Source organism: Syngnathus acus, chromosome 22 (genome assembly GCF_901709675.1).
Source record: "Syngnathus acus chromosome 22, fSynAcu1.2, whole genome shotgun sequence".
NCBI classification, from domain to species: domain Eukaryota; kingdom Metazoa; phylum Chordata; class Actinopteri; order Syngnathiformes; family Syngnathidae; genus Syngnathus; species Syngnathus acus.
Window position 1 is genome coordinate 10,816,544 of NC_051106.1, and position 25,336 is coordinate 10,841,879.

Genomic DNA, 25,336 nt, shown 5'->3' on the forward strand with positions numbered 1-25,336 from the left:
ACACTTATGGCGTGACGTGCGCTTTCATCTCGAGTCTCACGCTATGATGTCCAAACAATTTTCACATCAAAACGCTACGATAGCACCAGGGAACAGATGGGCACGACTGGCCGAGACCTACGTGGCTGGCTGGCTGCCTGCCTGCCTGCCTGCCTGCCTGCCTGCCTGCCTGCCTACCTGGCTGCACATTTGCATGACTTTTTGCTTTCAATCAATTCAACCAGCTTTTCCCAATACGTTCTTGTCGTGCCACTAATGTTCAATCCAAAACAAACTCCATCTCATCTATCATGCTGAGGATCACTCTGCAAAACATCGGCCTCACGCAAAATATGAACAATCCGTGAATGTTCTCTTGGGAGTCTCAGACAGAGAAAGGAAAAACACTTGGACTCCGCTCCGTAATTAGCTTAGACGTGAAAGGCGCCCTGGTCAGGGATGGGAATAGCATTGACAGCTACCTCATTTATTACCTTGAACACACTGGAACAGACGTCCAGCCACTTTGGCAGCGCAGCAGTTCAGGCCTGTTTTGCAGGGCACAATCTGCCAGTTTACCATTACAGTCAGTTTTGACAGCCACGCCGTGCGTGACGACGACAACAAATGAGAATTCACATTGAATGAGATGGGGAAAGAGACCAAATATGGTTTGGATCATATTCTACGTACTCATAAGACAAAGAAATCCAAGTTCTTCTTGACTAAACTTGTAATCCTCACTCAGGTCGAAGGAAGGAAGGAAGGAAGGAAGGAAGGAAGGAAGGAAGGAAGGAAGGAAGGAAGGAAGGAAGGCAGGAAGGAAGGCAGGCAGGCAGGCAGGCAGGCAGGCAGGCAGGCAGGCAGGCAGGCAGGCAGGCAGGCAGGCAGGCAGGCAGGCAGGCAGGCAGGCAGGCAGGCAGGCAGGAAGGAAGGAAGGCATGTCTTCAGGTAAACACCGTGACCTGCATGCAAGGGGAGCCAAACTGCGCGCCCGCACGGGAAGGCCCGAGCCCGCATTCAAACTTTCAAGGGGGTCTGCTAACTATTTGCGTCATATGTCAAGCGTACGTTTCGTTCCCACCACCACCACCACCACCACGACCAATGTGTGCTTTTTCCAATCCTGCTCGAATTACAGTAGCTCCAAAACAGCTTGGAGAAAGAAGTGTGTGACAAATCCATTCTAATTTCAACTCACCTGCATGATGAGCTCAGAAAATATCCTGTTTGACTGATTGGAAGTCCACCGTGGGGCTCAAAAAAAAAAGAAAATACCTTGCGCCTTTTGGATATTTGAGCAGAGAAAGACTAGCAGCAGCAGGCCAACAAGTCAGTGTGTGTGTGTGCGCGCGTGTGCGTGTGTGTGTGTGTGCATGTGTGTGTGTGTGTGTGAGAGATTGGCTGCTTGGCTGCTTCAAGGATGATAGCATGGAAATCTGACATGATTGATTCTGAGCCTGGACAGAAATGAGTTAAGAGACATCATCGTTTTTTCGAGGTATGGTTGTTCAAAGGTTTCGATGGACAATTTAAAAATAGATCCGATTATTATTATTGATTGTAGCAATATTTACTATTAAACTAAAGAATTGTAAAAATTGCTGCTCTATTCAACCTCTCTTCTGCCATGCATGCAATAAAATGTTAACACTTGGTTTGTGAGTATTTATTAGGATAATAAAGGTGTCAAATATTGACCAGAACAGCTGTTACATAGTTCATCTCTTATTTCAAATCAGTATGTTGTATTTCTAGTACCATCTTTGTTTACCAAATAAACGAAAGCGCACAGTTTGGTTGTGACATTCTCATTCAACGACTGAGGTCCTCCGTCCAGCATGCAATCAAAGCCTCGAGCAGTTGACAAAGAGTGAGTCAAATGGCACAGCAGCACACAGCAGGTACACTTTAGAAATGGCTTCTGATTCGAAACTTCAAAGGAACAATGTGCAAGGAGTGACTGATTTGTAGATATGACAGGTGTGACTTGACAGCATATCGATAAATAACAAGTCTCGCATTGTGAGGTACGTTTGGCAACAATGGTCCAATGACTGCTTTGAGCCACATACGTCTGCATTTACAGTAAGCGCTTACCAAGAAAAGATGTAAACCATTGAAGTGAAAAGGTTCATGGAAAATAGGCGCCAGCTATAGAAAATGAGCCGCTAACTACGTAACATTTCGGCAGTCGACCGGCGTACAGAGACGAAAAACTCCAACGAGAGTATCATTGAGGACGGGGGGGGTGGGATGACAATATTCTAGTATGGATGTAGAAACATTTGATCCCATTATGCACAATGATACATGCTCTAAAAATATGACACACTTTTGGTTGCTGGCTAGATGAATAAAGTCTCGTATTAGTACTAGTATTATCATACAGCAATTCAGCAAGAGGACAAGACATGACAAAACGTCTTCTGATAAGTGCAGGAAGATACAAGTCTCTGAATTGGATGGGCAGAACTGGTGAGGAGACAGCGGTCGGTCGGTCGGTCGGTTGGTCGGTCGGTCAGCTTCACGCTCGCTCGCTCGCTCGCTCGCACGCACGCACGCGTCAGTGTAGAAATGCCAGAAGAGTAGAAAGGCCGAGGAGTCCCAACACAGAGCCCTTCAACCATAAAAACAACTCGTACATACTAAGTCTCCAGAGGTGGAAGGACTCGGTCAGCGTGATTTGCAAACGTCTTCTGCCGGACCGACTCTGGCTCCTTTTGTGTCTGTCCGTCAAAGCAGAAAAGAACGTAGAAACACGTCAAATCTCCAAATGCTTGTCTGTACGAGACAGAGTAGAGGGATGGATTTGAAATTGGAACAACAAACGGGCCAAAATCAAATCAATCCAATCCAATAAATAGCGTTTTTTGCTCGTACCTAGCCAAAGCACGTATACAGCAGCGTGACATGTTGATGAAGGAGGACGACGACGCTCTGGTCTGCAGAGTGCTTTCGATTCCTCTCAGAAGGTCATTGGTCTTCAATAAGAGCAACATCTGCCGAGGAACCCGATTCAGCAGATCGTTGATTTGGGGTAGGTAAAGAGCTGCGTTGGTCCGGATTTCCACATCCTGACAACAAAATCGTCAATCGTGGAATCTTTTCAAAAATGCTATCGGAAAACGAATGCAGGCGGGGTGAAAAAAAGTCATTTGCGCGGCGGCCCGCGTCCTAGTCATAATGTCTCTCTCGTATTACTATCTGAAATCAGAGACTGCACTGAACAAATGCCACCTGGCTGAGGGAGGCCGTGTGTGATAAACAGTTGTTGCAATAGCAGCAGTCCTGCAAACAATTGGTAGCAATTCGAATACAGCAAGCAAGCCTCACAGCTGTCTGTCTGTCTGTCTGTCTGTCACCTTGCTCTCTCTCATTTGCATGTGAAAGCTGCAAGAAGGAATTTCATTGCAAGAATAGGCCGCATTGCAGCCACAATGCAATCGGTGGCAGCAATTGGACTTGTTTAGAAATCCCAGACATTCGATGCACAGGGAGAGAAAAATGTCGGAGGAAGTCATTTGCTTTGATCACTAAACGCTTCTCAGCCCTTTTGTTGAGGGACAGCTATCTCTGGAAAGAACCGTTTCCACTGAAAATCTCGCGTTTCCAACTAAGAGGAAAAAAATCAATCAAAAGCAGATGTGTCACCGACGTGTCTTACTATTGATTTCCTTCTTTTGTCTTCCGATAATTATGGAATGTTGAATCCATATGGACGTTGTTCAAATGCAAGATCAATAAGGCAAGAGTATCTTTTCAATGGTACCTCTGAGAGCGTGACGGCCACACAGGCGATACCCGAATTGACGGCCCCCCAGGAACGAGCGGTGAGTACGCAAGCAAAGAGCGGGTAGAGGTCTCCGGCTCCCAGTTTGCGACTGTAACGCTCCACCCCGGCCATGTCCCGATGAATGAGAGCCTGCCAAAGCCGACAGTAGTTGATCCGGAACTTTGGTTGGAGGACCTGCCAAAGAGCGGCGCCAGGAGAATTCTCAGACCCGTGTTTTCATTGAGTAGGCAGCCCACAGCAAAGTGTCACCACGTAAGCTTTTATGATGCCGACAATGATTTGTTTGTTTCGACAACATTTCATCTTTTGTATTTGTAAAGGTAGAAATCCTCTGATGGTCAACTTTCTGGCTGGCTGGCAGAAGGACGGGACGGGACGGGACGGGACGGGACGGGACGGGACGAGACGAGACGAGACGAGACGGGACGGGACGGGACGGGACGGGACGAGACGGCTATAGGAGCAACCTGTGATTGTCTGCCTCTTTTTAGCCGATTCTTCTTAATGAATGCTGCTGCCAATTTAAAAAGCATTTGTGTGCTGTGTGTCTTTGGATACACACAGCTTATGTCCAATTTGAACAGCCTGCACTCACATCAAAAGAGTTGTTTATCAAAAAGCTTTTAGTCTGCTGGGGCCCTAATCAATGTGTGTGCGTGTGCGTGTGAATCATATTTGGATGTGCATTTGAAATGTTGGTATGCTGCTAAATCTCTTTCCTCAAGGTCTCAGTCAGCACATGAAGCTTTCTTTGAAGATTTCCAACCTGATAAAGGCCATGATCGAGTAGGATGATCTCCGTCTTCTTGCTTTTTGGACACTTTTGCACCAACACGTTGCCAGGGTGGGGGTCACAGTGAACAAAGCCATGGATGAAGATCATTTCGCTGTACATCTTGCCCAGATTTTCGGAAATCTGAACAACAACAACAACAACGATGATGACGACGTCAATGCTTTTCTGACTGAAATGGATGGACTTTTTCCCCAATTTGAGCGTGGGCCCCACTCGCTCGCAGCCCGCCCTCCGTCCCTCTCTCCCTACCTAGGGTGCCAGTCTTACCTGATTGACATTGATGCCGTGCGCTTTCATGTACTCCCTATCGTTGACCTGCCCGCCCTCGGCAAACTCCATGGTCAGAACCCTCTTAGTGGACAAGTCCCAGTGGATGATGGGAACCTGAAAAGAGTCAAATGGTCGTGAAATCAAACAAACCTTTGCTATCTCTCAGCACCTCTTCACAAACGTCAAATAGACGCTCCCATCCTAAAGTGAATGCGGCGGCGGCGGCGGCGGCTACCTTGAGAAAGGTTAAGTGGGCCAGCTTGTTTGCCACCATTTCTGAATTGCGTCCTTCGTTCAGAAAGTCCAGCTCCAGTGGCATGTTTTTCTTGGCCTCTTCCACCAACCACATAAAGGCAAAGTCAGGGAAAAGCCAATGGACGCCTCTTAGCAACACCTTGGAAACAGAGCCCAACTCCAGTCAAGAACCATCGCTCAATCACGCATCAAGCGTGGCATTTTACACAACATCCTCGTTGGATGCAACTCGCCTCCATCACAAATATGTCTTTGGAGCTTTGTCTTTGGACTTTGGGGTGTTGCACCTTAACAGCCACCGTCCTGCCATCGTGCAGCACTGCTTTATGGACTTGGGCTAAAGAGGCGGCTCCCTGAGGCCTCTCATCGAAGGAAACAAACAACTCTGACAGCTGCCGGAGCAAAAGAGAAGAGCAAATGAGGGCGTCAAAGTCCGCTCGCTAGGTGGAACCACACTCATTAGCATGCCCTCAACATTCACAATCGTCAATACATTGTTGAAGGATACGGACATAAAAAGCTTCTTGTCGTCCTTTCCTTCTCCCGACTGGGTTCTTTTTCTAAACCGCTTCCGTTACAACCCCAGGTGAAAGGAAATGAAACCTTCACCTTGACAAAGTTTCCCTCTTGCAACTACCCTGAAGGCAAAGCATCCATTCTCTTTTGATGGGCTTTTTCTCTTGCTTTCATCGCATGTTAGGAAATGGAGAGCAAAAGCACCGACGCCGCCACGTGTGTCCACCGACCGGCATGTCGACAAAATGGGGGATAAAAAGAAAGACGTCACGTCCATGAAATGGAAATAAAAGGGTGAAAGCCAAACATGCGCCACAAAGATCTCGATTGTTGCAATCATTTTGATACAAAAGTGGGAGCAGACGGCGTGGTCCAAATGAACAATTGCTTCGCCTTGCCTCCAGGAAGCACTTGAGTGATGTCATCCCTACGGGGCCAAGGGAGTTGCAAGCCTTATTGCTTCTGCAACGGGGTCATATGTTTGGACCAAACGGCAATACAATGTCGGCCAACGCTCGAATTAGAGGAAAGCAGGCCTAGCTTTTTGCCACACGACTCTCGTTGCGAGCGTGTACCTGGAAAAGCACAAGGTGCAATCAAACGGAAAGGGATGCTGAAATGGGAAACCTCTTTGCCAAGGTCCTCTCTGATGACCCGCTCGATCTCCTCCATGCTGCTCTGAGGAGCTCGACTGTGGAGGATCTTCAGGGTGGACGTATACTCTTCGGGAAGAAGATAATCCAGAGCGCCCAGGTGCTGCCCAACCTTGATAAAGGTACCACGATTTGCGCAGCACAGATCTCGAAGACGCTCCGCTGAACGGCGATGTACCTGGGAAAACAAAATACAATAGATTTGTATTCAAGCTGGATCTTAGCGAATGGCTGGCTGGCTGGCTGGCTGGCTGGCTGGCTGGCTGGCTGGCTGGCTGGCTGGATGGATGGCTGGATGGATGGCTGGATGGATGGATGGCTGGATGGACGGATGAACCTCCAAGTATGTACATCATGATACAGAGCGACCAACCTATAGAAATTCACTCGGTGCCTCATTTGTGTCATAACAATGCGTGCAGCAAATACAAGAGACACACAAGAGGCGGTCACTTTTGCTATAGTCAAAGGTGGTTCAGGCGGGCGACCTTGAGTGCTGCTTGGGCAGATGGTCCTATATTGAGAGCACAGCTGCAGTCAATGATTTCTTTTGCAACAGCGTCATTTAACGACTGAAATTAGCAGACCGTGAACACGGCCCATTTATTATTAGGATGCCCGTGATTAGCTCGTTATTCGGCTCACTGGCGCATGTTGAGGTGCCGAGCTCAAAAAAGGGTGTGTGTGCATGTTTACGGGCACCAAAGCAATACACTTGAGCAGCAATGCTACAGTGAAATTGATTCTAGATAAAAGTGGGCTTCCCTGAAATGAAATGTATTTCAAAAAAAAATAATGAAGATGACTGGTTTATTTGTGACATTCTAATGTAATACTATGCACAGGTATGTGGGTGAAATAGCTTCTTGTGCTTGCATGCTTTATCCATCTATGCCCTGGAGGATTGCTCTGCCTCACAGCACTCGTTTGGCTGCTAAAGTGCAGCACATGATTGTCGGCATTCTTCAAGCATCAATGTACATTTTCGTGAAGTGGTGTCGGCCTTAACGCTGAGCCTCTCAGGGATCAGTCAATGCTGCCATCTGCTGGTTGCAACGTTCACAAGGACTGCGTGCAATCAGAAACAATCCATTTTACGTAGTGTATGACTATGCTTTTGCTCATTTCACGTCAAGTTAGGTCCAGTAATCTCATGAATCAAAGTTAATAGTGTGAGGCTAGATCCAAACACTAATCCTTACCAAAATGAACCCTAATCCAGACATGTGCATTGCAATGCAACAAATTCTTTGATTTGAAATAGGACAAATATACTGTGAAGAGAGAAGTCGTACTCATGGCCATCCTCACAGGCTTTGAAACCTTTTCCCACTCCCACCCCTTATATTCGGTACAATAGCAAGCCACATATGTGCACACCCGCGAATCAATCTTTCGGAAAACAAATGTGCATGATACTATGCAGATGCACGGTGAATCAGCATTTTGTTTGCCCTTTTATCTCAATCATTTTCAAAATGGCCGCTTCTCCTAACTGCCCGCGCTGTGCTGCTGTGCGCTCATGCTTGCTGTTTTGTCGTGCAGCTGAGGAAGCAAAGGGCTCATTAGACGTCTATTTGTCGACTCACCCTCTCACCCTGCTGCTACTGCTGCTGCTGCTGCTGCTGCTGCTGCTGCTGCTGAAATCAACATATGCTTGGAAGAAAAAGTCTATCTCGTCTCTCTTCACAGAGCATGTGGATAGGTGCGTATTACATTCATGTAAAGGCAGCTCGTCAATGAGTTGACTTCTCTCCACCAAAAATCCAATCATTCAGCAGCGCATTTCATCTTGACTTCCTTCATGTTCACACTTGATTCCTTGTCATATGCAATATAGTTGCAGTTGATCTTACCTTGGACTTAAGGGCCCAATATTCCTCTGTGCCATACTGCACATATTTGAAAGCAGTCAGATAGTCGTAGCTGATGACAGCAGTCTGGAGAAAAACAAAGTGCAAAGCGCATTCTCATCAGTGAATCAATCAATCAATCAATCAATCAATCAATCAATCAATCGATCGATCGTCATCCCGAGTGGCAGCATGTTCTCGCTATTGAAATGAAAGCGTAGAAGCGCATTTCATTGGATCACGTTAAGCCCATTTTCCAGCGGTTGGACCCCAAACCAGCCCGCTGACGCCCGCCGCTTGCTCCCTCTTTCTTGTCACTTTTGCTCAGAACCTCTCTCTTCCGAGCAGGTTGGTTAACGAGTCCAAGGCAAAAATGGAATCAATGGATACAATCTCTTACAGTGGCAGCAGCTCGTCCAAAGCGGATCAAACTCAAGTCATTGAAATCCAGCGGTCTATTGTAGAAGTACATTCCCGAAGATGCGAGCAATACTGTGGCGATGGTGGGGACTTTGAGCAGCCGCAGAGCCATCGGTGCCACTGGGAGAATGAGAAGAAGAGAGAAGATACTTGACGTCAGTCACCCTGACGGCTGACACATGAAGATGGATGACTATTGTCACGACAATACATTGGATGATACTGCTTCTCGATGGACACTGCTTCTTGTATGGACACTGCTTTTGGATGAATGTCCTTGTCTTGCAATGACATCAATGTGAAATAGAAGACATCCAACATTGGGGCGGCACGCTTGCACTGGTCAGCACGTCCACCGCAATTCAATGAGGGCTCCGACCTTCCATTGAGCACTTTGCGTCTTCTCCCCATGCCTTTTGAGGCCTTGTCCCATTGTTGACATCGACTCAGAGCACGTCTTTCGCAAGTTATGACATCACTTCAGAACACTAGGAACGGCTTATGCAACGACTGGTTGAATTTGGTTTGATTGATTAGAAAATCCCCACATTCCACCAGAGCTGTATTAAATCGAACAAAAGTGTCATTACAACAAATGACTACCTTCACAAAGTCTCCACGAGTTGACGATCTTCCACTTGCCGGGTTGCCGGCTCGCTTCTTTTTTTTCTTTTTTTGGACCTCCTCGACAGCTTCCGACATGCGCGCGGAAAGACTTGTGGTTATTGTAGTTCTTCTTTACTTTGTCTTCTTCTTCCAGTAGCTTTTGTTTATCCTGTTGCGCCGCCATGTGGTTGCAGTGTGAATTGGATTGTGTTTTACTGACTCGTAACTACGACTACTACTACTACTACTACTAATAATAATAATAATAAAACTGTGAGAGACAAGAAATTTAAAAAAGGAATATAAATGTATGAAATTGAGTCGAGACTTCCCTGCTAAAGCTGCTGCCACCGTTACCCAACCCAGAAGAAGCAGTACAAAATAGATGGAGCCAAACACCGGTTGTTATTTGAACATTTTTTATTCTGCCAAAAAAAAAAAGCAGCAAGGAACGGACTTGCTCTTGGTGGGGGAACATCGAGACACGTCATTCTACTCCCAGCATGAATCTTTCAAGAAAATACAATCAAACATAACAAAACCCACAAACTATGTACAATAGAAAGCACCCATAGAGAGGTCCCTTTGATCTTCTTAGTCCACTTTGTGGAGCTTCTCCAGAATCCTCCAGCGGTCTTTCAGCATCACCCCGGTGCGGCCCTCAAAGTCATAATCCTGCAGGATGCGACTCCACTTGCCTTTGCCATGAGTGCGGACGCCCTGCAACAGCCTAAGATCCAGCTCGTGCGTCCATTTCTACAATATACGTATAGAAATCAGTACGTTTGGAAAAAGAGCACCACGTATCCTCCCTCCGTCCCTCCCTCCCTCGCTCGCTCCAACTAACCCGATGAGTCCTGCGCCGCGGACTGCCGACAGAAGTGTCGAGATCTACAAAACAGAAAAGCAGCATTTGGAGTTGAAATGGAATGGCCTCAACCAACAATGTGTGGAATTGGACATGTTTGGAGCGTCTGCATGGTTTTTGAACTGAGCTGGTAACAATCCAAACTAGAGAGCGAGCGAGCGAGCGAGCGAGAGAGTCACGTCAAATACCTTTCTTGGACGGTGGCTCCTTCTGAGCATCCTCCTCCCACGTATTTGTTTTCGAGGACAAAAGTTTGCGTTTTGCCCTGTATGGGGGTTATATAAAATCAAAGAACAAAATGGGTCATTGCTATGGTTTCAACACGAGTCAACTCCCCTGTTGTCTTTGCATTCGCGAAGAGCAAGAACGCCTCCGACGACGTCAATCAATTGTCATAAGGAAGCTTTACGTTGCAGCCGTCTCCCCCGATGGGTCGGCTTTATCTTCAGCGGACAAGCGGACGTTCTACAAGACACAAAAGGACATTGGAATTCTTGCAATTGTCATGTCGAGTTCTCCTAATCCATAAATTAGCAGCATACCCACCCCAGGTGCTGCTGCTGCTGTCTTTGCGTCACGTGCCGTCGCCGCGGGTTTCGGCGACGCGTCCATCTGTGAGCAATCTATCCGCCCGCAGGTTATGGAATGCGTATGACCATTTCAAAAGAGAATACAGCCAATAAACAGAACTCACTGCTGGAGAACAGTCTTCTGCCAGAGGCGGAGGTGCTTTTTGCCGAGCGAACCTTACGTTTCGGTCTTGGGGCAAGTAAAAAAAAAAAAAAAAAACGTTTCATGAACGCTATTGGAGGTGGTCCAAAATGCTTGACAGGTGAGACATTTAGCTTCCTCAATATTTGAGACGTAACAAAAGCTCTGCTCTGATTAGGATAGCTATTTGTATTCATGTGAATGCAATAAGAGCTTTGCTAGGCTGCCATGACAATTTGGTGCGTATTGAAAGCATTTACAGTCCATACTCAACGTCGGCGAGAGTGGTGTCTTGTAAGGCCTCCGCGCTTTGCTTGTCCGCATCAGTCGACAAGTCAGTGGCCAATAACTCTGCGGGTGACATTTGTGCTCATGGAAGAGAATTCCAAATAGCAATAAACAAAGGCTCAGTGCCACAACTCACTGTTGACCGATTGCCATTGGAGGGACACTTGCAGCTTCTTGCTCACTTGGAGATTTGCTTCTGTCCTACAAAAGTGTGAAAGGCAACATTTTACAAAGCGACGCGGCGTGTCAAGTAGGGTTCCAATTGAGCCTCTGAGAGCGATTCAAGTGGGATAACTCGGGGGGTTCTTTTGCAAAAGAATGATTTCAGATTTATGACTGCAATCAAATGTAGAGGTTTTAATATCGGGATGATTTATCTGGCAATGACGACTTCTTCTGGAGGACCGTTGTTTTTGTCGAAATTGTCAGTCGACACGAGCGGATCGTTTCCTACTTGGTCTGGAGTCTCGCGTGGTCCACCTTCTCCAAGAGAGACTTGTCTTCCGTGGCCACGCCGTCTGTGGCATCCGTACTGCCGGAACACTGGATCTTCTTGACGGCTTCCTGAGAGATAGACAATCAAAATCAGCTCTCCTCATATTACATACCTTCCCAAAGCATGACCCTCGTGAGAAAAAAGCCTGCGGTGGGCGTGCCAACATTGGCAAGGAAGTCGGTCGGATTCTTGGCCAGGTAGGCGTCCAGGAAGGTCTGAACCACCTCCAGCAGTCCATCGAAACTGAACACGGTGAGGTACGGGTGGTAGGTGTCCATCTGCGCCACAATGTTGGAGAGTTTGGCTGCCACTTTTGGCGGGCATTCGACGTGCTCGTCGAACCACCGGAGGGCACCGCGCGCCTGCGTTCTTTGGCCTTTCTCCAAGCACAAGGCTACAGCCTGACAAAGACACCAAAATGTCACGTAATCCAAACGGCTCACGTCCCACTTGAAGGCAACAGTGGTGGGGAAACCATTTGAATGTTTGTCAACCACATCAAACTATTATCGCTCTCTTTGCGGTTCCTCGCCCACTTCAGGATCACCTGTACGATGAGGTGAGCATTGATTTCCTCAAACAAGGTTTGATCCTCCACAGCATCTTTCAGGTGAAACCAAGTTTTGGCCGCTGACATAAGCGGCATCACGTCATCGTCGTCGTTAAATCGGACGTCTGGAGGGGTGATGACGAAAGGTCAAATGAAAGGTTGCACTGTGACACAAAGGTGGGTGGTTGGTGGTTCGTCAGTCTTACCCAACTTCTTGCCTTGCATGACCCGAGCAAGGAAAGCGCAGATGAGCGTTTTCTCTTGTGAGCTTCCTCCTTCAAATATTGCTGTCTGAGAATGGGCTGGGAGAGGAAAACGATCATAGGCTCCAGCATATCATAATGGATGGATGGATGGATGCATGCATGGATAATCCTCATTTATTCAGGTGAAAGCAACCACTATGTGTTCAGACATGCGCTGTGGATGATTGGGGGGAAACACTTTTTGCACAGTTGGATTAGTTTCGTTTAGTTGATTGTTTAGCACATATTATTACAGCAATAACAGTGCAAGGAGGGAGACGAAGCCTAGGGCTTGATTAGTAAAGTCAAATGAAAACAACTCACATTCATAAGTGGAGATGGCGTCATTGAAGGCATCGTGACTTCTCTCTTTAAACCGTCGACAAATAGTGTTAAAAAGAAAGTCCACAACCCACTTGGAGACCACAGCGGTGACCTGGCTGCTGTTACAATCGTCACTGCTAGTCGTGTTCATCGTCGTCGTTTGAGTGTTGCAGCCGCTGGCCTGTTGCTGGCTTCTTGCTGGCTTCTTGCTGACTTCTTGCTGGTCTGTTGCTGGCTTCTTGCTGACTTCTTGCTGGTCTGTTGCTGGCTTCTTGCTGGCTTCTTGCTGACTTCTTGCTGGTCTGTTGCTGGCTTCTTGCTGGCTTCTTGCTGGCTTCTTGCTGGTCTGTTGCTGGCTTCTTGCTGGCTTCCTGCTGCTTGCGTGTTTGGTTTTTGGCGGGAAACCTTGTTGGAAACATTACTAAAATCCTCTAGCGCCCCTCACAGTCTCGGTGGGGTAAATACAGGTGGGTGGACGATAAGAGGCTTTGCAGCTGACGTCATCAAGCTACCCACATTAGCTTGGCGGCCATCTTGGCGGTCAACTTTTCAGTGCCGGTCAACGACTCACACACGCTTTCTTGTTATATCTGCTGCTATTTGAGCTTAAAAATGCCGGATACCTGCTGTGCTGTTGGATGTAGCAATAGACGAGGCGATAAACCAAATCTTAGCTTCTATAGATTTCTGGCGAACATGAAAAAACGTGATAAATGGATCGCGGATATTCGTCGTGAACGATGGAAACCTACGATTTACACAAGGATATGCAATGAGGACTTCATATCAGGTATGTAAACAAACTATTCACCCCTGATTTGTTTCACAAAATGTGAAATAATACAATATGGGATGATACAAATATGATTGTTGAAAATGCTGGGTGCATTTTTAGAAAGGCAGCAAGGCAGGGAATGGGATGATTTCTTCAGTTCACCCCCCCCCCCCCCCCCCGTTTTTATTTTGTGTTTATTTTTCATGATGCTTCATCTGATTGGCTTGAAAACGTTATCAATGTAAATATTGAACTTCATATTGGAATTGAACAATTAATTCTCGAGTGAATGCATTAGGAAATTTCCCCAAAAATTATTATGAACCTTGTGATACAATGTTTTTGTAATGTAGCATTTTTTAACAAGAGGGTTTTTGTTACTTCATTTGGCACAAGGTAAAATCTACATTGGTAAAGTTTTCAAGCCATTGGCACAAGGTTAAATCTTTTATTGGTTAAGTTTTCAAGCCAATCAGATGTGGCATCATGCAAAAATAAACAAAAAATAAAAATGGTAGCAACTTGAACAGACAGGTACAGTATCTGAATGATTTCACTCTATTCAGTTTTTTAATATGTCAAGTTATGAAATGCCATTACAAAACAAATCGACGAGGTAATTATAAATATCTGAATATGAGAGTTCAGGCAGGTCGGCTGTTGCAAAATGCTCGGGCGATTTTAGCATGCTTCTCGGTAAAAGGTACGGATCCGTTGTGCCAACAAGGTTCAACTTCTCTCTGTAACGTTTCTTGGATTCTTCATCCAAATGCCCAACTTCGTTGGATAGCAAATCAGCCATAATTCGGATGAAATCGGTGAAAATGTAGCTCAGAAATCAAACAATCTATACAAACACGTAGGAACGAGCAGACGAGTTGACCGCCAAGATGGCGGCATAACACAAAATCACGTGATAAAACCACGTGACTGCAAAGCCTCTATTTGATTGGAATCTTTCCAATTTTCAGGGATAAGATGAGATCCATGTATATTTGTAGATCAGCGCGTGGTACTGTTTTATGTATAATACGTGGAAGCAAAATCAACAAAATCGCAAGTGAAGCACTCGTAGCAGAATTGAGCATGACTACAATTGTACATCAAAACCTGGTATGCACGACAACTTTTATTCAGATGACCAGTATCAGATTAAACCCAAAACCTTTGTTTACAACACAGCACAAAGCGTTGATGTTAAATCCTGCTTGAAGGGACTCCGCTCCGTTTCCTGATGTCGATCCACCCTTGAGGCTTTGATGTCGCTCACACTTTATGTCACTTCGACGACCTGCCTCAGCTCATTTATTAGTGGAGCCAACTCCTTCTCTAAACTCATGATGAGACCTGAGAAAAAGACAGAGAGGAACAAAGCTCAGCTCACAATCTCACTGTAAGAGGGCAAAACTCGATCAATCAAAATCAGTCCTCAAGGGGAGCGAGCCGTCCTGCCAGCTTTGCACGTCTTCCTGCGGGAGACATGGAAAACAGGCAAGACAGCGCCCCTTGAGGACGGGAGCTAGACACGCCTTACTCATGGGACAACAAACAAACCGTTGTTTACCTGTGTTGGCGTTGCCGCTGGCGATGAAACTGATGACAAGAGGCAACCAGTTGAACTGCACAATCTATTGAACACAGAGACATACATATCAGATCATGATCGAAGAGGACACAAGAAAACCATGATGTGACGATGATGATGATGATGATTCATTAGCCTCATTTTTTCTCTGTCTTCTCGGGCGTATTATATTAGAAAAGAAACAGTGTGACCTGGTAGCTATTGTAGTAGCAGATAATACTCTTGTTTTTGGAGAGGCCCAGTTTGCTGCCTTGATCTGTTGCCAGAGCAAACGTGGACAAGAACCCTGGTCTCAGCGCATGCACCGGAGCATTGTCATTGGCAACTGCAGGAAGAACGGAGAAAAAGAAATCAGCAAGCTACAGAAGAACAGATTTGTGAGCAAACGTGTCCAAGCATTTTGCTTGAATACCTTTGATAACTGGAACTCCATCTCTGTCTGTAACCACGATTGCGTGAAGACCTTCGACACTGCATACACAACAGATGCCGTAAAAAGACAAAACCAAATTGAGCCGAAAATCAAATTCAATCAACGATTTAGAGAATCATAACACCCAAGTGAAAACGCACGTCATGTCAAAATACAATACGTTGATGCATGTGATCAGCTCATACTACCTACATACGTATATAGTCAAATGATTTCACATACCTTTGCAGCTGTTTGTACAGATATCTTTTCAAGTCCTGTAAAAGAGAAATGTTGGATCATGGAAAGGAACCAAATATACTGTACATATCACGACTGTATACAGGGAGTCCAAAGTTTCGTTCCTACCAACCATGGTTGAAATTTGCATGGTTCTCAACTTCTCTCACTGACCCATTCTGCTTTCTGAAAACATCTGCGCTAAGAGTAAGAACCACGTATGATGCGCGAAATACTCACGTCAGCCATGGTGGTCGCTCCGTGTCATTCACGCTTTCTATCGACAATAGAAGTGAAACAATAAGAAATGTTCAACAATGAATGACACAAATTGAAGTTGACCAAGCACATTCGTGGATGCTAAAGTGAACGCTAACTCGACCCACTTTGGTCCGTTTTCCCACCAACTGGGTCAAATAAGCAACACGAGCTGAATACATGACATAAGTGAACTAAATGTGCTTTCGGAGCGTGAGACGACTCCACATACCAGTACCAGGCCTCCCTCGGGTTAATGGATCCAGAAGTGGGCTCTGCGAAAGCTACTGCAGCCACTCGCTCTCACCACCAGCACAGATGAGACCGTCAGGCAGGCGCACGTCACATGACCTGCTTGTTTTCTTTCCGCTTAGCGAAGGACACTTGTCGAACGTCAAAGCTGCGCAATTTGCGCAAGGTAAAAAGAAGGTGCGCGCGCGCGCGCGCGTGCAGCGGACCTACCTCGACCATCGATATAGAGAAATAAACACTACGGGATGCGCGCTGTAAGCTCAGACCATTTTTTTTTGAACGTCTGTGTCAAACATACGGTACATGACCATGGCGTGCCAACTCAGCCAAGCCGATCTCAGGCGACGTCGCCACAAGGCGGCCATGTTGGGACAGAGCTTCTTTTTTCTTTCTTTCTCCAAATGGCTTTAATGAACAAATTGCACAAGTACAGCGGTAAATACAACAGAGCACATATCACGATTGTGCAAATTCAGAACAGACAAAAATGCGATTACATATGAGCAATAAGAATAGGGGGAATTTAACAAAACAATACACTTCATATTTGTAAAACAAAGTGTGGAATTACTTAAGGTAAGAAGTAGCCTAATAAGAACCTATTATAAGAGTTAAAATCAGAACATTTGTGTTGAAAGAATTTGTAACAATTGTGTAAAGTGCACAAATAATCATTGAACAATTCCAACCAGGACTTCACTAATGTCCCACAATTTCCGGGCAACTTGGCAGTCAGTGGCCTTGTCAAGAAGAACATGAGGCTGACAGTCTGAAAAGAACTGTCCCTGGACTTCCTCTACATCAGGGCTGCAGGCTAAATATAGTGACGTTTGAGCTCCTTGTTCAGGACTCTTGAACAAGCCCCAGGAGAGCAGGTTGAATACAGGCTTGGCTATCACCGGGACGCGGACATGCCGTCCGAGATTAGTCCTCACCATACCGGGAGACAGAGCATTGACGGTCACCCCGCTCCCTTGCAGTCGGCGGGCCAGCTCACAGGTGAATAGCAAGTTGGCTAGTTTGCTGCGACTGTAGGCAAAAGCCTTGTCATATTTCTGTTCACTCTTCAAGTCGTCAAAGTCGATGTCACCATGTTTGTAGAGTTTGGAGGAGACCACCACGATACGGCTGGGAGCGGATCGTTTCATGAGGTCCAGCAACAGGTGGGTGAGCAGGAAATGGCCCAGATGGTTGACCCCAAATTGCATCTCAAAGCCGTCCTCGGTTTTGCTGTACGGACACTGGTAGAGCCCTGCGTTATTTATCAGCACATCTAACCGAGGCTCTTCCTGCTCCGCAAAAGAGGGAAAAAATCGTTCAGCAATCGCTTTTCCCGGTCCACAAAAGACAACATACAGCAATTAAAGAATACAATGTAAACATAAAACTGGATATCAGTGGTCCCCAACCACCAGGCCGCAGCCCGGAAAGAAAAAAACGTGAACAAGAAGGACAGAAGCGATTACTGAAGTTTCTTCTGAGAAACAAGCTCAGTGCTCCCACTAATTCAACGTAATGGTGAGTTTTATTTGGATGTGGTTTATATTGGTTTTTATGCCAGTCGTATCATTTCATCGTATTTATTATAAATGTATTAATTTTATTTCTATAAATGTAGTACTTCTTTCTATAAAGGCGGAAATATTTCTGACACCTAACCGGTACCGGCCGGACGTGGTGCAAAACAAAGGTTGGGGACCACTGCTGGTAACGGCCAGAGGCGTAGCCAAGCCGGGGCGGCGCCCCGGTTAGGACTCCCTGCGCCCCGGTTGAAAAAAATCGAGCTTTTTCGATTCTTCATTTTCATGCCGTTTTTTTCTTTCGGTCTTGCGCGAATGTGCTTGCGCTATTCTATGTGCGCGATGTTATCCATTCACCGTTTGCCTCCCGGACCCGGATGTTGTTTTAGCGATCAGCGAACGGCGTGGGTGATGTTCGATTTTTTTTCCTGTGGGCGTGCGCCCCTACTGGAAAAATTCCTGGCTACGCCTCTGGCAAAGCAGAGGCGTAGCCAAGCCGGGGCGACGCCCCGGTTAGGACTCCCTGCGCCCCGGTTGAAAAAAATCGAGCTTTTTCGATTCTTCATTTTCATGCCGTTTTTTTCTTTCGGTCTTGCGCGAATGTGCTTGCGCTATTCTATGTGCGCGATGTTATCCATTCACCGTTTGCCTCCCTGACCCGGATGTTGTTTTAGCGATCAGCGAACGGCGTGGGTGATGTTCGATTTTTTTTCCTGTGGGCGTGCGCCCCTACTGGAAAAATTCCTGGCTACGCCTCTGGCAAAGGCTGTCATATCAACCGAGAATTCCACCTAGTATTACTGTCTATTGTAATGCGGGAGAAGCCTCCGAGAAATCCGACGCAGCAACATGCAAAAGGTTGCACGCGAGCGAGCGAGCGAGCCAGTGTTTACGTGCAGGAATGTACACGTCATATCAAAAGAAAAGAAAAGAAAAGAAAAGAGAAAAGAAGAAGAGCGCTTCCACGCGGACGGAAAAGACCTTGTTTATGCTCTGGCAGAAACTGCGTATCGAGCTAAGTGAGGCGAGGTCGAGCTCTTTGACCACTACGAGTTGGCTGTCAACACAAGTGTCTCGTCGGAGCTCTTGGGCTGTCTCCTCAGCACTCTTGACGTCCCTGCAAGCCATTATAACGCGACCGCCGAGCTTCACAATGCCCGCGGTCGTGGCTCTTCCTATGCCGCTGTTGGCGCCGGTCACTATTACGGTCCTTCCACTCATCATTTTCACCGTCACCCCTTTATCAAAATGACGCCAGGATGGACGAGCGAAGCGCAATGTACTTCATTACCCACAGTTCATAGCGGGCTGCAAGGAGGAGTTGCCTTCAGGTAAGCTCGTAAATTACAATATCTTCACTTTAAAACGCCACAAACGTGTTATGAATGAATCAAATGTCCTTTTATTTCAATCGATCATATCACATGAAAAAGAAAAAAAAAGATAACGAAATGCCATTTGCATTCAAAACAAAACCAAAAAAGTCATGAAATATCAACACACATCCAAGTTTCCAGCAGTTGAAATGAAGGGGGGCATCAAATATCACGCCGCTACTCGGTCGGTCGGGCGGGCGGGCACATAGGACCACACACCTCATCAGATGTATGGGCAAAATGTCATTTGAATTCAATTGTAGTTTCACGTGCTCGTGATGAAACAAAGGTCAAAAGCGTGCACGTGCACACAACAATATATAAGATCACGCTTCCCCTCAGAAGCTTTTACCACCAACACCCCTAGATCAAGCTTTGGAAGTCTTGATTGTTCATAAAGACTCATATTTGAGTTCAAATATTTCCCAGATATCTATCATCTTTCGGTGTTTCAATACATTGGAAACCCGATTCCTCCAAATCAGGCAGCGAGGAGAGTCCATGTATTCCCACGTTCAAGTTTGTGTTTGCTCTCATGGAGAGAGAGAGAGAGAGAGAGAGAAAAGAAAAGAAATAAAGACCCATCTATCATCCAGCTAATAAAAAAATCAGCTAGAACTGACATAACGTATGGTCTAGATGACAGCCATAGTCCCAGTGTGTCACTAACCCTGGGCCAATATTGGCTGTGATAAATGGAGGCCGTGGCTCCGTATGGAGGGAGGTGAAGAAAAAGGAATAGGGCTGTGTCCGCCTGCCTGCGCTGGACTTGAACACTTTGAGTTAAGCATTCCCAGCACATGATTCATTCTGCTGCATGCAGCTGCAACACGTCACTTTTTGGGCTTGACCCACATCTCAGCTCCATCACATTTGCCAGCAGAAGGAGCCCTTGCACTTTGCACTACTGTAAAACATGAAGCGCAAGTCTTCAAATCAGATGTCACATTCAAAAGGCTTGCACGTGTAAAAAGCTCCTTTAACTTGAATCGGACTATGTGCTGGTTCCTCACTCTGCGCTTGAAGCAGCACTTGTCATTGGCATGCATTTGTACCTGTAACCTGATGCAAATCCTGAGATGTTTGTAAGTATATTCTACGAAAGCGAAAGAACACGGTAACTATTTTGCCCAAAGTGAGTGCTTCCCCTGAATCCGGAGCTCTTGTTCAGACAGATGACCTCAGGAAACCTCCCACTGGGGGACGTGTAATGTTTATGTCTTTTGACTTCAGTAGCTTTAGAAGTCAATTCTTCAAAAATTAGAGCCCAGAGGACTTTGTCGACATCCCTCATTAATATAAACTCAAAGTACAGTTCACTGGAATTGACAAATTCCTCCAGAGGGAATCGTTGGATGGCCCATTTCCAACAATTGTACAGTATGCAAAAGGTGGTTCGCGGAAGAGGTTTCCGAAACCTTGATACACAGCGTACTGTTTTTGCAAGTACGACACTATTCGCACGCTAATTTGAGGCCAACCATTTCATTTCATATCTCCTGGTCAGAAAAGAAGGAGTTTTCGCTTCGTGTTGCAACACACTTGATTCGCACTATCCTTCATGCTTGAAAACACCGAGAGGTCGTGGGGAAATGGAAGCATGTTGAAAGTTTACTGGAACCAGCCAAAATATCAATGAGTCATTGCTACTGATTAACAGCCCCATCGACTACAGCTAGAATGCTCAGCGAGCCAATAAAAAAGTGCAATGATTCTCGCTTGAAGGTGATTTTTGCATGGCCATCAATGGAAGATGACAAGGCCATTGCCACACAATAAACGGTGATGATATTTCCTGGTATTTGCTTTTGCCCATTTGGAACAGTTCGACGTGCGCTAGCTAATGTGAGATATCCTCTGCACGTAGCTAGCCAACAGAACAAATCTGCCATTTGGGGCTACCGACAAACCTTGTCGGTCGGGACAGCCTTTGTCACACGCGAGCAAAGCTGCGTCACTCAGCGTGCTTGCGCTTGCCAATGTGGGATGTTTGGATTGGAAAATCATGCCAAACTGTTTGGGTCAGATCAGTGGACTCTTATCTGATTCCAAGTGGAGGTCTTTCTTTCACTCTATTAGTGCTGGTATGCGCAACTTCCGTGCCAATCCTCCCATGCTGCCACGCTTTGCGTGAACATATCTGATGTCATAACAAGTGGAGGGTGATGCTTGTGGAGGGAGACCTCACACATACATAATCGGCGACTTGAGAAACAAGGTTATAGCTGCCATTATTTTTTGCTTCGTGTTGGAGATAATGTACCCTGTTTATTTCTGTATGCCCCCCCCCCCATTAATTATTTCTCAATGTAGCCACACAGAAATGGGTGGCTACATTTCACCTAGTAGTAATGCTGAACACATTGTCACGAAAATGATTCATATGGGGGGGAGCAAAGCGGTTCAGACAATGTATGGGAGCGATACGTACTATATAAAACTATAGGGCAATTCTTTTTAAATTGACACCAAAGCACACTTAATCCCAGTTGTGATTTTCGGTCCAATAAATACAGTAAGGTTTAGTTGAGTAGCTGACAAAAGAGTTGACCTATTTGCAGGTTTTTCCATGCAGTCATACAAGAATCAATTGAAAGTGGCAGCCTTTGTCTTGACACCGCACTTAATTGATGGAAATCTTGCTTGATGAATTTGTCCATGTCATGTGGATCACAGCAGGGCACATCCACCTCCCCCCTACTTCTTTATTCCTTGGGGAGAAAGCTGAATCAACACGTAAGCTTGACTCCCGTCAGGCCTCTCACACCAGCGAGCGGCGGCGGCAGAGGAGCAGGTGCAACAACTTGCCCACATTCTATGAGTCTCTGGAGGAAGTGACACCGTGGCCCACAGAGGGGGATCTGGGGAACATGACTCTTTGTGGGGAACATTTGTGCATTTTCTCTCCCATACTGCGATCGATCGATCGATCGATCGAACCCTAAATCCAGGCAGACAATCGATTGCGTCAAGTCACTTGATTGGCACTTTTCAGCTTTCTTCTCTTTCCACGTGCAGTGGACCGGAGCGGTGCGACGCAGACGTCCAGCGGTTTTGGAAGCGGCCCGCACGTGACAAGGCACGTGACCCCGCCCACCGCTGGACGGACAGCTTACCACCGATGCAACTGAAGAAAACAAAGGCCGGCCGGGCGGTCGGTCGGTCGGCCGGTTCGAAATCTAAATAAACGTCTGCAACATCTGCGGATAGAGGCACGGGGAAGCTAGCAGCTTCTGCCACAGCCAGTGTGACCAAGCAGGGAACATATGACCAGAAGGTAAACATAGCAAACCACATGAGGTGGAGATGCAGCGTGTGCTTTGACCCATCAGGCAGAAGGATTCTCTGCTCTCCGCAGTCGAGCTCTGCCCTTGAAATCCACAGCTGTGTTTTCCCTCTGTTTGTTCCTCCACTCGCACGGAGCGGCTCTTGAGACGACTCTTCCCAACTGCGCGCTTTGTCGCTCGGACATTATCGGCAAATTGCATCTCAATCGACGGCTCGCTCGGAATGAAAAGTGTCATTCGAGCTAGCTCAGGTTGAGCATGTGCAGCAAGGGGGCGCTCCGGTGATTTTCAGCTCCAAAGAATGATGAACGCTAAATGACAACTTTGAAAAGCTACCCTGTTGGAACGATTGAATCCAAATCGGGAGATAGCGTCGGTTTTGTGTGAGCGAGCGAGCGAGCGGGCGGGCGGGCGGGCAGCTGCTTGCAATTGAGACGGAGCGACCGGCTCTTTGCCAGGAATCTCCCCAGTGCCTGCCTCAAAAACATAACAGAGAGAACACAACACATGAAGAAATCTGCTGGCTTCTCTGTATTTAGTGTACTTCATCACGACTTTTCTTTTGTTTTGGGAAGCTCAATGTGATTGCGGCGAGGTGCTGGAACTTGCAGACAGGCAGGCAAGGCATCTGTGGGGTGCACTAAAGGATCGTCGTTAAAAGCACCCGTACTTCATCCATTAGAACGAGAGAGACGTGTCGAATGTGGGCGAGTTAGGCTGGCTTGTTTTGGAAGGCAAAATATTGCAACGTCCATTGTGACCGCAGCGTACGGGCTGGACTCACAAAACCACCATCCTTTTTATTGGCTGCTGCTTGACGTCGAACCATCTCCAACTTGTTGCTCAGGTGCAGGAGCACAGCAGCAGCTTCACAGAGATGGAAGAAGTTGAATGAGCTGCCCACTTTCTTCTGCTAATGTATGACTGAGTTTGGAACCGGATAGCCCTGCTTTAACGTTCAAGCTGCAAGAGGCACTCGCAAACTCTCTCCTAGTTCATTTGAATAAAATAGCACAGATGCCCCCCCCCCCCCCCCCCCCCCAAAGCAAAGCAGTTTTCGGCATCGGACCTAAATGTTTTCTTTAGGTTCTTAACAATGAAAATTGCTGCTTGGCAACAAGTGGGAATGCAATCAGCTCCCCTAATTGTTGCCGTTGTTGGACACGTCGTCCAAGTGATGCTGGAATCTCTTCCCTAAATTACTCAGCACACTGGGCAGGGCAGGGCAGGGCAGGGCAGGGCAGGGCAGGGCAGGGCAGGGAATGCTTTTCTTACACATGTCAATATTAGCTTGAGACATGACAATTTGACTGATGCTCACAATTGAGATGGGGTTTTTTTCTTCTTCCTTTGCTTCTGCTCTTGGAATGAAATGCAGGCAACATGAATGCCATTTGGTTTTGCTTTCATGGGGAATGGCCAGAGGCCGTCAGCTCACAAGCAGAAAGGAAAGCTGAGAATCATGCAGCACTTTACCTGAGTGAGTGAGTGAGTGAGTGAGTGAGTGAGTGAGTGAGTGAGTGAGTGAGTGAGTGAGTGAGTGAGTGAGTGAGTGAGTGAGTGAGTGAGTGAGTGAGTGAGTGAGTGAGGCAGTGAGTGAGGCAGTGAGTGAGGCAGTGAGTGAGGCAGTGAGTGAGGCAGTGAGTTCCCATGCAAAGGCGACCAAAAGGCCATCTATCCATTGGATGAACACATTTGATTGCTTTTTTGGCTTGTTGGGTGTCACTTGATGGATTGCTCAAGTTGAAGACAGCAACATTGCTCTCAATGTGCAGCGGCTATTTTCTTGTTTCCTGTCTGAAAACTGGGCTTGTATCCAAAGTTGCAATTTGATTTGATCGTATCCTGCCTGCACATTTGAGTTTATTTGTCTTTGTTTGTGTGTACTTTTCGGCCATCTTAGTCATTTCTTAGAATGAAGTGAGCCAGCCGGCCGACACGTTCCCATCTCGTTTTCTGCCAAGCGAGATGATTGATGAACGAACGAGTGGCTTCTTCACCTCCGTCTGTAGAGCCCGGGACATTTGGAAGTCCGCAAATTGTTACGAAAACACTCGTTTGGCGAGCAGAAACATTGGGCTAATGTTCCCGATGCGGAACTCCGTTTACGAACACCAGGCAAGCGAATATAAGCAATCTCGGTCGTCAGTTCCAATGCTTTGGCGGAACCAAATGCTTTCAGATGACTTAGGAGGAACGTGAAGTCATTTGCTCTTCGCTCCACGTCGCTTTCCCTCTCTATGTCATGATTCCGGTCTGATAGCACGGAGCGGACTTTGTTTGGACACTACTGCATCGGAATGGGGTTTTTCCCGCACAAGCCATTTGAGTCAGTGGATATCAGAGGGCAGCAGATTTCAAGGGATAGGGACTGGACTGGACTGGACTGGACTGGACTGGACTGGACTGGACTGCACTGCACTGCACTGCACTGCACTGCACTGGACTGGACTGGACTGGACTGGACTGGACTGCACTGCACTGCACTGCACTGGACTGGACTGGACTGGACTGGACTGGACTGGACTGCACTGGACTGGACTGGACTGGACTGGACTGGACTGGACTGGACTGGACTGCACTGGACTGGACTGCACTGTGGTGCCAATAGTAGAAAAACGAATGCGTTGACAATTGCCCATGTTTCAAGTGTTCATATGCCAGCCCAAGTACAAGTGGACGTTTTGATGCCATTGTCTCAAGTGACCTGTGAAGGCAGGGATACAGAGAGAAAGGATCAGTTGTAATGTTTGATGCTTAGGAGGGAATTTCACGTTGAAACGGTTAAATGTGATTAAAAAGATCCCTGCTGTGTGTTTATATCGGCGCATATGCTGCTAGCTCCTTTGGAGTGAGCGCCTAACTCTTTAAAAGGGAGGGAGGGAGGGAGGGAGGGGGCGCACCTGTGTTTTCATTGTCCTTGACACCCCTCGGGCGCCAGAGATCATTACTGCGCACAACTGCATCATAAATAAATAAAGAAATAGTTCATCCGTTGACATTCT

At 46.8% G+C, this 25,336-nt stretch overlaps 4 protein-coding genes across 8 annotated transcripts; all 4 read right to left on the bottom strand.

Moving 5' to 3' along the window:
• Window positions 1-1,633: 1,633 nt before the first annotated feature.
• On the bottom strand, window positions 1,634-9,252 carry adck1 (aarF domain containing kinase 1). 3 transcript variants are annotated; one of them, XM_037240648.1, is made up of 11 exons: window positions 9,142-9,252; window positions 8,519-8,658; window positions 8,122-8,205; window positions 6,240-6,443; window positions 5,330-5,488; window positions 5,077-5,235; window positions 4,839-4,955; window positions 4,542-4,691; window positions 3,752-3,949; window positions 2,863-3,056; window positions 1,634-2,708 (listed from the first exon to the last, which is right to left on the bottom strand). In XM_037240648.1, the coding sequence occupies exons 2-11, from the start codon at window positions 8,648-8,650 to the stop codon at window positions 2,546-2,548; spliced, it is 1,560 nt and encodes a 519-aa protein (XP_037096543.1). In that variant the 5' UTR covers window positions 8,651-8,658; window positions 9,142-9,252; the 3' UTR covers window positions 1,634-2,545. The 3 variants fall into 3 exon arrangements, with proteins under 3 accessions (XP_037096543.1, XP_037096544.1, XP_037096545.1); XM_037240649.1 differs by having other exon boundaries at window positions 1,634-2,763; XM_037240650.1 differs by lacking the exon at window positions 3,752-3,949.
• A 412-nt stretch (window positions 9,253-9,664) lies between these two features.
• On the bottom strand, window positions 9,665-12,837 carry terf1 (telomeric repeat binding factor (NIMA-interacting) 1). 2 transcript variants are annotated; one of them, XM_037240678.1, is made up of 13 exons: window positions 12,627-12,837; window positions 12,264-12,359; window positions 12,055-12,182; window positions 11,672-11,908; window positions 11,466-11,575; window positions 11,148-11,212; window positions 10,993-11,074; window positions 10,707-10,771; window positions 10,559-10,635; window positions 10,422-10,477; window positions 10,201-10,277; window positions 9,992-10,035; window positions 9,665-9,900 (listed from the first exon to the last, which is right to left on the bottom strand). In XM_037240678.1, exons 1-13 carry the CDS (start codon window positions 12,775-12,777, stop codon window positions 9,739-9,741), a joined length of 1,350 nt encoding a protein of 449 aa, XP_037096573.1. In that variant the 5' UTR covers window positions 12,778-12,837; the 3' UTR covers window positions 9,665-9,738. The 2 variants fall into 2 exon arrangements, with proteins under 2 accessions (XP_037096573.1, XP_037096572.1); XM_037240677.1 differs by having other exon boundaries at window positions 10,984-11,074.
• A 1,673-nt stretch (window positions 12,838-14,510) lies between these two features.
• On the bottom strand, window positions 14,511-22,957 carry lamtor3 (late endosomal/lysosomal adaptor, MAPK and MTOR activator 3). Of its 2 annotated transcripts, none has more exons than XM_037240694.1 (8): window positions 22,945-22,957; window positions 16,135-16,139; window positions 15,879-15,915; window positions 15,642-15,676; window positions 15,399-15,457; window positions 15,178-15,311; window positions 14,966-15,029; window positions 14,511-14,748 (listed from the first exon to the last, which is right to left on the bottom strand). In XM_037240694.1, the coding sequence occupies exons 3-8, from the start codon at window positions 15,885-15,887 to the stop codon at window positions 14,675-14,677; spliced, it is 375 nt and encodes a 124-aa protein (XP_037096589.1). In that variant the 5' UTR covers window positions 15,888-15,915; window positions 16,135-16,139; window positions 22,945-22,957; the 3' UTR covers window positions 14,511-14,674. The 2 variants fall into 2 exon arrangements, with proteins under 2 accessions (XP_037096589.1, XP_037096588.1); XM_037240693.1 differs by lacking the exon at window positions 22,945-22,957 and having other exon boundaries at window positions 14,511-14,610; window positions 14,643-14,748; window positions 16,135-16,282.
• LOC119115843 (retinol dehydrogenase 14-like) lies at window positions 16,527-18,928 on the bottom strand. The gene is made up of 2 exons (XM_037240687.1): window positions 18,650-18,928; window positions 16,527-17,437 (listed from the first exon to the last, which is right to left on the bottom strand). Exons 1-2 carry the CDS (start codon window positions 18,890-18,892, stop codon window positions 16,820-16,822), a joined length of 861 nt encoding a protein of 286 aa, XP_037096582.1. The 5' UTR covers window positions 18,893-18,928; the 3' UTR covers window positions 16,527-16,819.
• Window positions 22,958-25,336: the final 2,379 nt, after the last annotated feature.